Raw genomic sequence first — 14,003 nt, forward strand, 5'->3', positions numbered from 1 at the left:
GACCAGAGGAAAAGCAGACGTGGTGGGAGAGTGGCGAAGTAACCGGGCTGCCCTGGGCCAAGCGAGGGGAGAGAAGAGCCTCCATTTTGAAGAGCTCGGCTGCAGGGCGAAGAAGAGAGGATGTCCGATGTAGAAAGATGCCAGTGATGGTGCTTTGGTTTTAAAATGGCCAAAATTTATGGGTGTTTAAATGGAGAAGGTGGAGTCACGGGAGAGGATGACGTTGAAGGTCAGGGGAGAAAGGAAATACTTGCAATGGGGAGGCCTCCAAAGGGTGGGAAGGATGGGTGGCCACTCTCCCAGGCAATACCTGTCCTTGCCCCATCACCCAAGGCTGCCTTCCAGTAAGAGCCTCATGATGTCCCAAGGATGCAGTAAGAGAACACCATTAGAGGATTCACCCCATGCCTCGCAGAGAGCAAGCCCTCGATGAACGTATTTATTAGGAGGATGAGAAACGGTGGCCTGTGGCAGAGGCTGGGCTGTCTGCGGAGACAGGGAACAGTGGCACTGACCACTGGGAGCTTGTGGTTGGAATCTCATCAGTCTGAGCAAACAGATGTGTCCAAACCAGGCACTCGCCAATATGTGTGTTAATGAATAGTGCGATGTGAGGTGAAGCTGGCCTGGCCCAGTAAGAGCCCGCCGACGGCCGTGCCTGCTACCCTCCCCGCCCTGGCTGTGTGCTGATTCGAGAAGAGATGGATGTTTATCCCTGGGCAGATGGGTGGGGAATTCTCGAATGCTATTTGCAAGACTTCAGTAAAAATGCTTCATGAATCCTGCCCTGTCACAAGCATGCATGAAAGTTGTGCTTTAGCTCAGGCCTAATGGGCTTTATATAGTACAGTACTGATTTTCTTTCACATTTTAATAGAATCCGATTTAATATTTGCTTTCTGCTCTAGCTGCTTGCTGTTGACTGATTCAACACAGAATCCTTCCCTGGTGCCCCCCGACCTTGTTGTTATTCCCTCATTTTGTTTGTTGGCATTTGATTCCTGTCTTCAGCATGAACCACTTTACACATGTCTTCGTTCAGCTGGCGACAGTCACGTGCATGAATTCTGAACGCATTACTATCTGAAGCGGCTGCTCCAGCAGACCCATTGTTTGGAAGGGAGGCTTCTGGGTAGGATTCATTTTCAGCGTTCCACATCGAGGATACGCAGTGCTCAGCTGGGGAACCTGAGGCTGTGATCTGTTCTTGGGCAGGAGATTCTCTGACTTCATCAAATGTCCAGTACTGTGGTCGGTAATTCAGAAACAGCTTGCCTTTCTACAAAGGACCAAGCTTTCTAGAATTTAGTATTTAACAAGACATTTCCACCTTTGCCACAGGATGAAGAGCAGCTATAGACAGAGCTGTCCAGAGGGAAAGGCTGCTCTCCTTGACTCCCAGTAAGCCTGGCTGGTTTGTAGGAGAGGCTATTCAAGTCTCCTGTTATCCATGAACAGATCAGACCATCAACCTTTGGAGTACTGTACCAGTGTAAGGCCAGAGTGGGAGACAGCTTTTTCCTTAGTAGGGAAAGATACCCAGTTTCACTAGCAGGCAGCAGAGGGCTGTCGTTAAGAGCATGAGCTATGGAATCAGGCAGACATGGGTCTCCGTACTGGCTTCAATTCTTATAGACCACATGATCTACAGCCAGTCTGCATGCCCAGCTTTAGTTTCCCTCTCTATAAAATTGAATTAATCACTGTATCTTCCCATGTAAATGCGTGTAAAGCAGCTATAGCAGAGTGTCTGGAACAAACCTCTATGCTCTTCTTATGTCATGGGGTCAAAAATGGTGGCTTGTCTGAACCTCCCACCCAACTTTGCTTCTTGTCTTCATGCACCAAAGTTTGGGCACTGTGAATATTCATCTATGCAGGTGATCTAGCAACCTGTCCTGCAGAGAAACACCCCCAGCGTGTACACACCACACAGACCCCAAGTTGTGTGAGGTTTTGTGCAGAATGCTAGGATCTTTGGGGGCTTTTGATGGGCCGCTGGTGTCCCTCAACCCTTGAGTTCTACACTAGTTAAGAAAAGACAGGAATCCCATAAGTGTCTAATATACATACATACTCTACGCTCGCATTGACTAGGGGAAGCGGCGTAGTCCTGAGAACAAAAGGGCCTGAAGCCAGGTCCTCACAACCTCCTCTCCTTTGGCACACGTGACTGAAAGAAGTCTTCCCAGCGGGGACGACTGAGAGGGGAGTTTGGGGTGAGTTGTCATCTCTGTCCACCACATTTTCTCGGAATGGATCAGAGTGTGGAGATTTGGGATTGAGGGACAGGAAATGATGCATGCATGTGACAAGGGTGGGAACCCACCAAAGACAGATGGAGAGAGCCTGGAGGAGGAAGCCTCCACCCAACCTCACCAGGCCCTTCTTTGTCTCCTTCCAGGTGTCCCATCAGGCCCTCGCAACGTCATCTCCATCGTCAATGAGACATCTATTATTCTGGAGTGGCACCCGCCCAGGGAGACGGGTGGGCGGGACGATGTGACCTACAACATCATCTGTAGAAAGTGCCGTGCAGACCGTCGGAGCTGCTCCCGCTGTGATGACAATGTGGAGTTTGTACCCCGGCAGCTGGGCCTGACCGAGGGCCGAGTCTCCATCAGCAGCCTGTGGGCCCACACCCCTTACACCTTCGACATCCAGGCTGTCAACGGAGTCTCCAGCAAGAGCCCCTTTCCCCCACAGCATGTCTCCGTCAACATCACCACGAACCAAGCTGGTAAGTCAGGAGGCACCTGTGTGCCTTCTGCTTGTCTGCGTGCCTGGCTCCCTGTCCGTCTCTATGAAGGGGCAAAGCTGTAGCCACACCCATTCTGCTTGCTGGCCTCCTCCCAGGAGCGAAGGCGTCAGGCGATGGGCATTTGCAGCCATGGAGAAAACAGGCGTAGTGTTTCACCTCTGAGGGTGAGCTGGATTCTGTGGGATATTCTCACGCTCAGCACAAAAGCAAAGAGGTATATCCAAGTCAGAGTAGAACGCATTACTGTGCATCCAGCTAGGGCTCAACAAGTGCCTTTGGAAAGATAGATGGACAGACAGACAGATGGGTGGTAGAGTGACAGACAGATGGATGGGGCGATAGGTAGGTGAATGGGTGGAAGCCCTGCACGATGTTAAGAACACCAGTGCTGCTTTATCAGAAAACCCGATGAAAGAAACTTCCCAGGAATCATGTGATAGAGTGAGTATTGCCTTCATAGATTATTTTTCAATTAAACCATGTAATTCAAGAGTGCATTCTCCTGTATAGCTTGCTTAGATGAATGCTATGCTGTGATAGAGACTTCAGATCATCGGCAATAGATCATTCCTGATAGCCCATACATCCCTGTGGCATGCACAGCTCAGAACACATTTGCTTCTCTCCTCTTTATTTCTGTATCCCTTACTCTTCTGACCTTTTCTCTTTATTACTTTTCACACCTCTTGCAACAATCCATTTCTTTTTATATCCATTTAACCAGTCCATTCAAGCACTCACTCATTTATTTACTCACTCATTATTAAGAGAGGGCTAGTTAGGCTCTGATGTATGCCAAGCTGTAGGGATACAGTGAGACCTGGACACCACTGTTCCTCCCAGAAAACTCATTAACTGCAGAATTTGTAGTATATAGATGCACATTCCAAATCTGCGGCATGGTGCGTCCAAGGCGTGTGTACCATGCATATGCGGTAAATACCACGGGAGTTAGAGAGAAATGAGCAATCTCTCCCCTGGGGTGACGGTGCAAGACTGCAGAGGGAAAGTCTATAGGCAGTGGGGGTCGTGGGCAATGGACTGTGATCTTATTTGGAATTATGGATTTTTCTCAATCAACAGATTCTAGAAGGACAGCTTGTTAGTGGAATAGCTGGAGCCAAGCACGTCCCTTTACTGTCTCTCTCTCTCTCTCCCTCCGTGTCACTCCCCCTTCTTAACCTCCTCTTCTCTACTCTGTCCTCATCTGCTCCTCACCTCCCCATCCGCGGGCTCCTTCTGCCTCTTTCAATACCAGGCATCTTTGATGGCAGATGATTCTTGGGTTTAAGCTGTCAGAACTCAGGAGAAAAAAAGGTGTTGTGGGAGAGCATGGCTGTCCAGATGGCTGCGTTGTTGCCGTGAGCATGTGTGTGTTCGTGTGTGCGTGTTTGTATGTATGTGTATGGTCACGTGTTTGCATGCATGCGTGTGCAGTGAGAAAACAGGCGTGGAAGTGTGGAAGCCTCCAGCTGGTGACCACAGCCCCAGCACCATGGAGACAAAGGTTGTGACAGTCTGTCTTCCCCAAAGAAAAGGGGATGGTAATTTCTGGATCACGTTGAGCACGGAACACGGGCAGCCTTTGTTAGCAGTGTTTCCCTTGGAGAGTTTAAGGCAGAAAACTGGCTGAAATATTTTAGTGTCCCAGCTTCTGGGACTAATAATCCTGCCAGGCTGTCATGTCATGCTGGGCTTGGCTGTCTACTCTCTCTCTCTAAGAATGTGCGAACAAACCTGCCACTTAGAGCGGTTTGCTTTGATTCTTGCCCCTCCCTTTCCTTACCCTGCTATTCCCGAACCTGCCCATCTGCTTGTCTTGCCATCTGCACCTTCCCAGGCTGCAGAGGCACCAAGGGACCGGGGCTCCTGCAAGGGGCCCGGCATTGCCAGCATTCAAAATATTTGTTGTCATCCTCACTCACTCGCTCCCTCCAGAAGTGTATTTCTCCTGCCCTTTGTTCCCCCTATGACAGGCCCTTTTCTCTTAACCTCCCCTGATTTTGGAGTCTCAGCCCCATCAACATCTTCCAATCTGGGATTTCTTTTTGGGAATCTGGAATTTGGGTGTCAGAAAGTTTACAGTCAATGAGAAAAGGATGCTTCTTGGTTGCGTGTGGTTATTATGAAACAAATGACAAGGTGACCCACGGGTCCTAATCTGTGGGCTATGGGGCTCTGAGGACTATGGAGCTATCACACTGCTTTAACAGAGCTGCGTGTGAATGCAAACTCTTTTTAACCAACAGATCGTTCTTTTAAAAGATGAGATCCTTCAAAATAAACACTTGGGCCTGTACCTCTCCGAGAAAGGTTTAGAAACATGAATGGAAGTGACACTTTTGGGAGGCAGGGGAGGGAGGGGGAAGAGGGAGAGAGGGAGAATCTTAAGTAGGCTCCATGCCCATCTCAGAGCCCGGTGCCAGGCTCAATCCCATGACCCTGAGATCATGATCTGAGCCAAAATCAAGAGTGATCTGCTTAACTGACTGAGCCACCCAGGTGCCCCTAAGTGACACATTCTATAAGAGATGAAAGAGAGACTAAGCAGCAGGCATCATAAAAGCCATATCACTCAGATCCATTAAGGGCTGAGGTAGGTGGACCCATGTAAATCCATAAGTCGTGCCACGTCTCTGTCACAGGGAACCCTAAAAGACTTTTTCCTGCCTCTGGATCAAGATGGAGATGAATGTGTGTTTGTTAAGGGACCCGAGGTGTCCCCAAGGTGAATTGGAGCTTGACTATGGGTGTCAGTAAGGGTCACATAAGAGAAGGGTTTGGATAAGTTGGCTGCTAAGTGGTCTTGGACTTGATCAGAAGCCTGATGCTCATGAATCTCAGATTCTACCCTGGGAGGCTACTTGTTGCTCTGGGCTGGTTCTTCCTTTGGTCAGAAGCTACAGACCATGTCCATGGCTAGGTATGCAGCTCTTACTATTCAGCAGACACAGGACTGTCATGCTCTTCTTTCTCCGGGCTGCCCAGACATACCACACTGATGCTGCCTCCTGCTGCTGTTGTGAGCCCTGCCCAGTGGAAGCAGGCAGCTCATCGTTCTGATTGAGGTATCCAATAAAAAGGGTTACGGTTGGCATCAGTCCACCAGAGAGAGTTACCATGAGGCTTTTCTTGGCCCTAAGGGCTGTGATCTAAGAAGAGACCATAGCAGGTCTTATAATCATCTTCTGGTCCATAGGGCACACAGAGACAAGCATCACTGGGGGGACACTGAAGGATCTCTTGGGTCCTGAGATGCTGAGGGCTTCCATCTCCTTCTGTGACTATCCCAGTCATGTCTATAGTCATGACTACTCAAGGATCTTGTATCACTTGGAGAGTAGCAGGATCAGATCCTCACCCAGCCCACAGCTAGTGGCAGAGAACTACCATTTTGAGCACCTCCAGTGTGCCAAGCCCATGCCAAATTGAGGTGGATCAGATGAAGAAACCCAGGGTCAGAGTGCTTTCAGAATCTGCTCAGCAGCTCACAGCCAGCAATGATGTTTCTAGGTTTCAAACTCAGATTTGTGGCCATTTTATTCTCCGACTGATCAAAAATCAAATTATGGTGAGCCAGGTAAGTTGTAAGCTCTCTCTAAGCTATTGCCACATAGCTGGGCCACTTCAGCTGTCAAAAAAAAATGTCCATCATCTTTGGTCAGGGTTGGTCATGAATTATGCAAGCTCAGATTTACGTGAGGTCTTCAAGGATGCAGCCTTGCACTGAATACAGCTGCCTTGAGTTTAAAATAGACCAGATGAGGAGGAAGTCTCTCTGTTCCAGCGGCCAAGCGATCTGCAGAGAGGTTGTTATCACTGCTAACTCCTGCAGCCACTCTCTGGCGCCTGGCCCCAGATTCAGACTGATGGCTGGATCATCCGGCTGTCAGAGAGAATTAAAGTGAATGACAAACTTTACTTCTTTTTTCTGCCAACTAGATTCAGAATGTCAGAGTTGGGGAAGGGGACCTCCGAGGACATCTTGGAAAAAATAAATAAGACAAATCAGACTGGCACATCTCAAAAATCAACTTGCTACAAAATAAAATAGAGTCAGTGAATTTGGGACCATCTAAGCCAGGGAGAATACACGCAAGGGCCTAGAGGGCCGGGCTGGCAGTGGAGAGGAGCAAAGCAGGGCCAAGTGTCAGGCTGTAGGGAGTGGTGAGGGCCGCAGAGAACCATGGAGAACAGGCTCAGCTCCAGCAAGTGGTGCCCTACCCAGCACTACCAGAACTTAGAAGCTGAAAACCTAGATTTAAATTGCTGACTTTTTATTTATTTATTCTTTAAAGATTTTATTTATTTATTTATTTATTTATTTATTTATTTATTTATTTATCAGAAAGAGAGAGAGGGAACAAGCAGGAGGAGCAGCAGGCAGAGGCAGAGGCAGAGGGAGAAGCAGGCTCCCCGCTGAGCAGGGAGCCCGATGTGGGGCTCGATCCCAGGACCCCGGGATCATGACCTGAGCAGAAGGCAGATGCTTCACCGACTGAGCCACCCAGGTGCCCCCACCTTTCTCACCTCTTGGGCTCAGTGCAGCAGAGGTACAGTGAGGGATCCTGCAGTTGGGCCCTCTCTCGGCTCTTCACATGACTCGTGCAATTCACTGAACTACCACGACCCCTTCTTTCTCAACTGTAAAATGGGAGTAATGAGCCCTGCTTTCTAGAGCTGTTGTGACAAGCAAATGAAATGGGACAGGAAGTCACTTTGTGAACCAGGCTACGGACTGGGGGATGAGCCTCATTTCTGAGCCAGACGAGAGTTTGCTGGGCTCTCTTCCCAGGCTGTTTCCTTCTGAGGCCCCTCCATCTCTTTGTTTGGGACTGATGTGATCCCCATCAGATAAATGACAGGTATCGGTTTGTCCATTCTTCGAGGGAGGAGTGGGCACCAGCAAGGCGAGTGGTGAAGTCCCAGGGAGTTTGATGAGGGCAGTGGAGCCAAAACTGTGTACCTGAGCCAGGCGGATCCTGCTGTCCAGAGGAGCCTGTCCGTCTTTCCTCCTCGTGTGTTTAGAGAAGCAGCACTTGCCCTCTTACTTCTATGACGCCATCAGCAGTATTTATATCTGACATTTGTATTACCCACAGTCCACGTGTGGCCCACTGTGCCTACTGCGTGTGGGATATTAACATAGTCACTGTGCCCACAGACACAACCCATTACTTAATTTTATTTAAAAGATACTGCTTTACTTCCATTAATGGTCATAAACCCCTATAGTTTGTCCATTTTGTAAGGTGTTTTTGAAGCTCCTAGACAATTAAAGTCACTCAGAGATGCTACTTTTCCTACAAAAGAATTACCTAGCCCACCAATTCCTCTGAACACATCATCTAATTTGCATTATTCCTTGGTTAAATATAGTATTTGCATGCATAAAGAATAATCTTTGAATATGAAAAGGAATTTTATGATATTGCAATATACGAGCTCTTCGGAGGAAAGATATTATGTAAATCTCAAAATTAAATATTAAAACAATATTACAGTGCTGCCTATAAAAATTTAGAGCGTTAAGATCCATATGCTGAAACCAGTTCATTTTTAGGGGCTGGTCTCATTGGAAATTAGTAGGCGAAATTTGCTCCAAAGTAGAGAAAAGATTGAGTCAGAGAACTTTAAAAAGACTGGAATGACTTTAAAGAAAACTTTCATTCAAATTAATAAAGAAAAGTTTAAAAACCTTAAGTAAATGAAACTTTCACTGTTCTTAATTCAATTTCATAGTTCACTTCATTGCTTTCTTCCCATTGTTAATTCTAAAAAGGTTGTTTTTATTGTTTCTTAAGCCCTGACACTGAGAAGGAAATTTTAAGTGGTCTCAGGAAGGTGTGGGCCATATTTCCCAACAGTGGTGTGTTGTCTGTTGAGCTGAGTAGGTCAGCAGGTAGCACTGCTCTTGATCAAAGTCATGGCACCCCACCCCCACCCCCTGCAACCTTGGGGCTCTCCACGAGATGATGAGCTCTACGCAAAATCAGCCCTTCTCACCTACGCCAGCTTCAGGAGGGAGGGACCACACCGTGTTAGGCACAGGGAACCTTGATAAGTACTTGCCAGGTTCCTTTAGTCCCTCCATAGTAGTTAGTACATAAATGTTTGCCTGGGGCGTGGTGCTAGCCAGCTGACCAGGTATCTCCCCGCTCTGTGGCTCCTGAAAGGAAAGCTGAAGGGAACGATCTTCGGATGACGCCAGCAGCCCCGATCTACTCAGAGGAGCGCAGTGAGATTCAGCCGCACTCGAAGGGGGTTATTTATTTATTTAAGCGCTCTAACTTTGGGAATGTATTCATTCATTCAACACAGCCTTTGTGACCGCTTTCCACAGGCTGACTCGTGGGTTCCTGCTTCTAGGGGCTCCCGTTCATTTGCTTTCTCAACAAATATTTATTGAGGCTCTCTGTGCGTCGTGCACTGCTCTAAGCACCAGGAACACAAGAGCCAACAGCACAGACAAAAATCGATGCCTTGCGGAGCTCACATTCTAGTCCACAGAACTCACTGGGACTGGGGTCACGGGCCCAGACAAGTCACAAGGGAGGAGACGACTAGCTGGGAAGCAGCACTAAGGACCGGTCAGCTGGGCTCTTGGTCCCACAGCCTGCTGTGGTGCCAACTTGCACTTTCCCAAAGTTAGGAGGCGGCCACATGTAATTGAGAGAGAGCATCTCGGTCTGTGGTGGTTAGGCTGAACACTGACCATGTTGGGTGGCCTATTTCACTGACCAAGTTGGACTTCTTATGGACAGATATCACCTGCTGGACCGCGCGGTGTTTGCTTGTGGGTGTTCTCCGTCTTTCCGGTCCTGGGCAGTGCGTGGTGGTGCTGCCCACAGCTGGGGAGCAGCTGAGAACACCCCGCCCTGCATTCCTGCCGGAGGATGACTGGAGGGCCCCTTGGGGCCTGGGGCTCATTTGCTCATTGCACTCTAGCTTGGGCCAGGCATTCTCAGTCTGTGGTTTGTTAGGGGCAAATGGGACAGACCTACTGGCAGTGAGATTGTAGTAGGTTCCTTACCCCGTTCCAAGTCCAAATGAGATTGCAGTAGCCCTTCTCATAGAGGAACCTCATGGAGGGAACTTCTAGCTGGATTATGAGCTAGTTGCTGTTCGCCCCGTGGCCTTGGCAAAGGAGGTGGGAGGGAGGAGGAGTCCTGGTGATGTGTCTGCCCTGCACTCCTGCAGCAAATGTCAGCTCTGTGAGCCACAACTATAATCTTCGGACAGCATGCCCATATCCATCTTATTGGCTCTTGTTCCCCAGTGTCTAGCTAGATGCCTGAAATAATAGAAGTCAATAAATGTTTATTGAATGGATTAATAAATTATCAAGCAAATATATGAATGAGTGCCTCGGTCTTTCTTAGACTCAGCTCAGACCTCAGCAAATGGTGCAGCTTGAGCTCTCTCTGTGGTCTCTCCTTCCTCACGCATCTTTGGGCAGATGCTATGATTGGAGTCAAGCCCCTACATTCTTCCAGATGTTGCTGAGATGTGGATCTTCCTGGGGGCACTGTCCTCCTAAAACATGGCCCTGGGAGAGACACTGTGCGGTGGCTCGGGCAAGCCCCAGCTGCTGGAGCAAGCATAGCTGGGGTGGTTGGGCCGGCGTTCCGATGTACTGTCTGTCCACCGGCATGCCAACTCCGTGCCTATCATTTTCACAGCACCAGCCATGTTAAACAGGCAGGAGCACCAGGGGTTTTTGAATGCTGCAATTAACAAAACAGTAATCAAGCTAAGTGTTTAATTTCAGAAAATTAACATTTTCTCGGAGCGGATGTGAAAGATGGAGAAAAAAGGCACATTAAATGTTCTGGGTAAATAAAGGCAACACCAGACCACAAATATTTTCTGGTTCAAGGGAGACTTTTTGCCAACCCTCAGGCCTTGGGATCAGTTTCCTTCTGAGACCCGAGCTGCAGGACATCAGCAAAAGAATGGAGCCCTAGGATTTTAAAATGCGTGTGCCTTTCTTTTCTTCTTCTCTTCTCTTCTTTTCTCTTCTCTTCTCTTCCCTTCCCTTCCCTTCTCTCTTCTATCCTCCCTCCCCTCCCCGCCCTGCCCCTCCCCTCCTCTCCCCTCCTCTCCCCTCCTCTCTTCCCTTCCCTTTTCTTTTTTCTTTTCTTTTCTTTTCTTTTCTTTGCTTTGCTTTGCTTTCAGAACAGAGCAAATGCTTTATCTGTCCAGAAGAGCTCAAGGGCACAAGGGCCCCCTGTGAGCACATCTGCCCCGTAGAAAATCCTGATGTGTGTATTGTCCGTCTCCGAACTGTACTAGTTATAAGGATGATACCATGAGTTCTTGAACGTGCATTAGTTTTTCATGCTCATAGGCCATATTTCTCCTGATAGACTTCATGACTCCCAAGGGAAAAGACCAGGTCTCACTCCTCCACTGACCCCTGTGCGTCAGCACAGTGTCCTCTGTTCTGGCCCTTACAGAATGTTCATTGTAGTGCTTCATAAACCAGCTGGCCGTCTTTTGTTTGCAGGCACGAGTTTGCACGTGGGGAGGGAAGCTTGTGAGGAGGTGGGTGTGCAGGGAGCTGGTGGGGACAGGACCTCCTGGTGCCTGTTGGCTTATCAGATGCCCTGGAAGAGAGTGAGGGCCCAGGACAAGGCCTGGAAGGGCAAGGGAAGCAGCTGTGCAGCAGGCACAGGGTGGAGTTGGAGCACAACGGGCAGCCTTGAGGCTCGGTGATGAGGTGCCACAGTTCGGCAGGGAGGGAGGGCTGTCGGGGGTTGTGGGGGTTGCGCTGAATGTGACCATGGGTCCTGGGGGTGGGAGGACTGGAAATGTGGCTTAGTGAGCAGCTTTCCTAAGGGGTGTCTCTCAGACAGCTGACATCGAGAACAGAGAAAACAAAGCAGGAGACTGAGCGGATGTTTTTGCAAATACGTAGGAGACATGCCAGGGGCTCCCAGAAGTGTTCAGGGACAGCGGCAAGGGGGGGGGGACGGGGTTCAGTTCTGCACATGTGTGATTTGTGGACATCTTGAGTTCCCAAGTCCAGGAATTAGTTATGCGGTTGGGTATTTTCTCCACAATGTGGGAGATAAGCTGGGTTGCTGAGGGTGAATGGAGAAGTATTGGCGTCGAAGGTTTGAGGAGCATGCAGTGCCATTGCAGAGAATGGGAGATGGGACTGAGCAGAGAAATCCATTTCCAGAAAGTGTTGAGGGTTCCTTGGAAGCAGGTGATCATGTGTTTACAAAGCTGTCCATCTGCCCTGGTATGTGACTTTCTCAGCAGTGCATGACTGACCCTACATGAAGTTAATCGTGGATCTCTCTCGGGATGAGTTTTGCTGGTTGTATCCTCAGAAAAGATAAAGGTGACTCACACCTGAGGGCTAAGGGAGTACTGTCAATTATGTTATTGCAAAGATGGACCTGGGCTGGCTAATGAGGGATGCACATAAGGAAGAGGGCTGACGCGTGGGGTGGAAGTCAAGGCTGAGAGGGCTGGGTGAGCCAACCAAAGTTGCAGTGGCTCGTCAGAGGTTGCCGAGAGGAAGAAGACTTGAATTTGTGGCTTGGAAAATGGAGCCACTTCAGGTGAGGCTGAATCCAAGTGTGCCATGAGAATGGGCAGACGTGGAAGAGTGGTGGGGTCGGGGAACGTGGAAGTCATCCACCGAAGGGCAAGTCCTGGGATGGAGCAGACAGAAGCCTGAGTCTTCAGTGAGTCGGGTCTGGTGGCAGGAGGGTGTACACAGTGCTCCCAAGCTTGGCGAGCCACAGCAGCACCGAGTGACATTTTAACAGAGGGTGCCAGAGATGGTGAGCAACGGTGTGGAGGTGGTGGCTGGGAACAAGGAGGACACAGCCCGCTTCCCAACCCTGAGGTGTGCTGGGCATGAAACTGTACACTGCTGCATTTCAGAGGGCTGCAGAGCAGAGGTGTCCCCGGGAGTCAGAGCCAAGGGGAGAGGGACCCATATGGTTCTGGGGATGGGGATGCACAGAGAGGGGCTCACCACTGGGCATTGCAGGAGGGAAACATGCCTGCAGGACAGGACGAGGGGCTCTGGGGCTCTGGGTCCTACAGCCGGAAGCCTTCCATCTCCGGGATCAGGGAGGAGAGTCCCGGAGACTGCAGACACAGCAACCCTGCCTGGTGTTGGTGGTGGCGATGTCAGCCTTAGGGCGGTGGTGGTAGGTTCCCCCGATGTGGGGGCGCCCTGCTGAACTTGTGAACATGTGTGGGTGAGAGCCAGGTAGGAAGAGGCACACAATCTGCTGCAGGGTATCCTTTGCTCTCCCGTGGCCTCGCCAGGGCCAGGGTTTCTGTGAGTCGCCTTCTGTGATCAAACATTCAACAAAGTGGAGCGGCCATGGTGCTTGTCCCACGCCTTCGGGAGGCAGAGCGATGGGTCTGTCTCGGCCTCCCTGCCCTGGGACCAGGCACCGCCTGGCAGGTGCCCCTCATGCACTCACATATCCTTTCAGAGCCTCCCACCTGCCACAGGGCCACAGCACTCGGGTTGCCTTCCTTTCCACAATGCGGGGCCATTTCCCGGTGTGCCTTCTGCTTATCCCAGCAAGGAGGAGGAGCCAGGCATGGTGACCTAGGAGGGCCCCCAGGACCCCACGAGCCAAATGCTTCCTTCCTCTGTCTGGAGCCCCCTGATCTCCCTGAGGAACTGCCCTCCCCTGTGCTGGGCATCCCTGGGGCTGGGTGCCTGAGTGTAGGGGGAGGGAAAAGATGGCTGGCACCATCATTTCTGGCGCTGCTCTCACCTGCTGAGGACTTAGGGAAGTCACTTCCTCTCTTGTCTTCAGTGCTTAAATCCATAAACTGGAAGAATTGGCAGAAAACTGAATGACCTCAGATGTCCTTTCAAAATTTTATGTTCTGAATTCCAGATTTCTAGACAAATGGTTCTCAAATTTAAGTGTGCATCAGAATCCCCTGAAGGGCTTCTTAAAACACAGATTGCTGAGCCCTAACCCCAGTTTCTGATCCAGTAAGTCTGGAGTGGGGCTCAAGATTCTGCATTTCTTACCAGTTCCTAGGCAATGTTGATCTGGGATCACATTCTGAGAACTAGCAGGGTCAGTTGGATGATCCCAATAAAGACCCCCCCCCCCACATCAGAGTTAATATCACAAATGAGAGCTTCTGCTGTAAACCTACATCCCCAGAGCAGCTCCCAACCTCCCACACCCAGCTGTCATACTCCTGCCCTTAGTTTGGAACCAGGGCCTTCATGGATGGACCC

The 14,003-nt window shown here is 49.9% G+C and overlaps 1 protein-coding gene across 2 annotated transcripts in view; it reads left to right on the forward strand.

Annotated features, from left to right (window-relative positions):
• The window catches only part of EPHB1 (EPH receptor B1), a 426,979-nt gene that overhangs the window by 308,435 nt on the left and 104,541 nt on the right, over nucleotides 1-14,003 (forward strand). For both annotated transcript variants that reach the window (XR_003518576.2, XM_027586952.2), the window contains exon 5: nucleotides 2,405-2,740. Coding sequence is in view for 1 of the 2 variants with exons in the window: in XM_027586952.2 (XP_027442753.1) it covers nucleotides 2,405-2,740 (336 nt within the window). In the remaining variant the exon portion in view is untranslated. The remainder of the gene's footprint in view (nucleotides 1-2,404; nucleotides 2,741-14,003) is intronic.

This window comes from Zalophus californianus, chromosome 1, assembly GCF_009762305.2.
Source record: "Zalophus californianus isolate mZalCal1 chromosome 1, mZalCal1.pri.v2, whole genome shotgun sequence".
Classification (NCBI taxonomy): Eukaryota; Metazoa; Chordata; class Mammalia; order Carnivora; family Otariidae; genus Zalophus; species Zalophus californianus.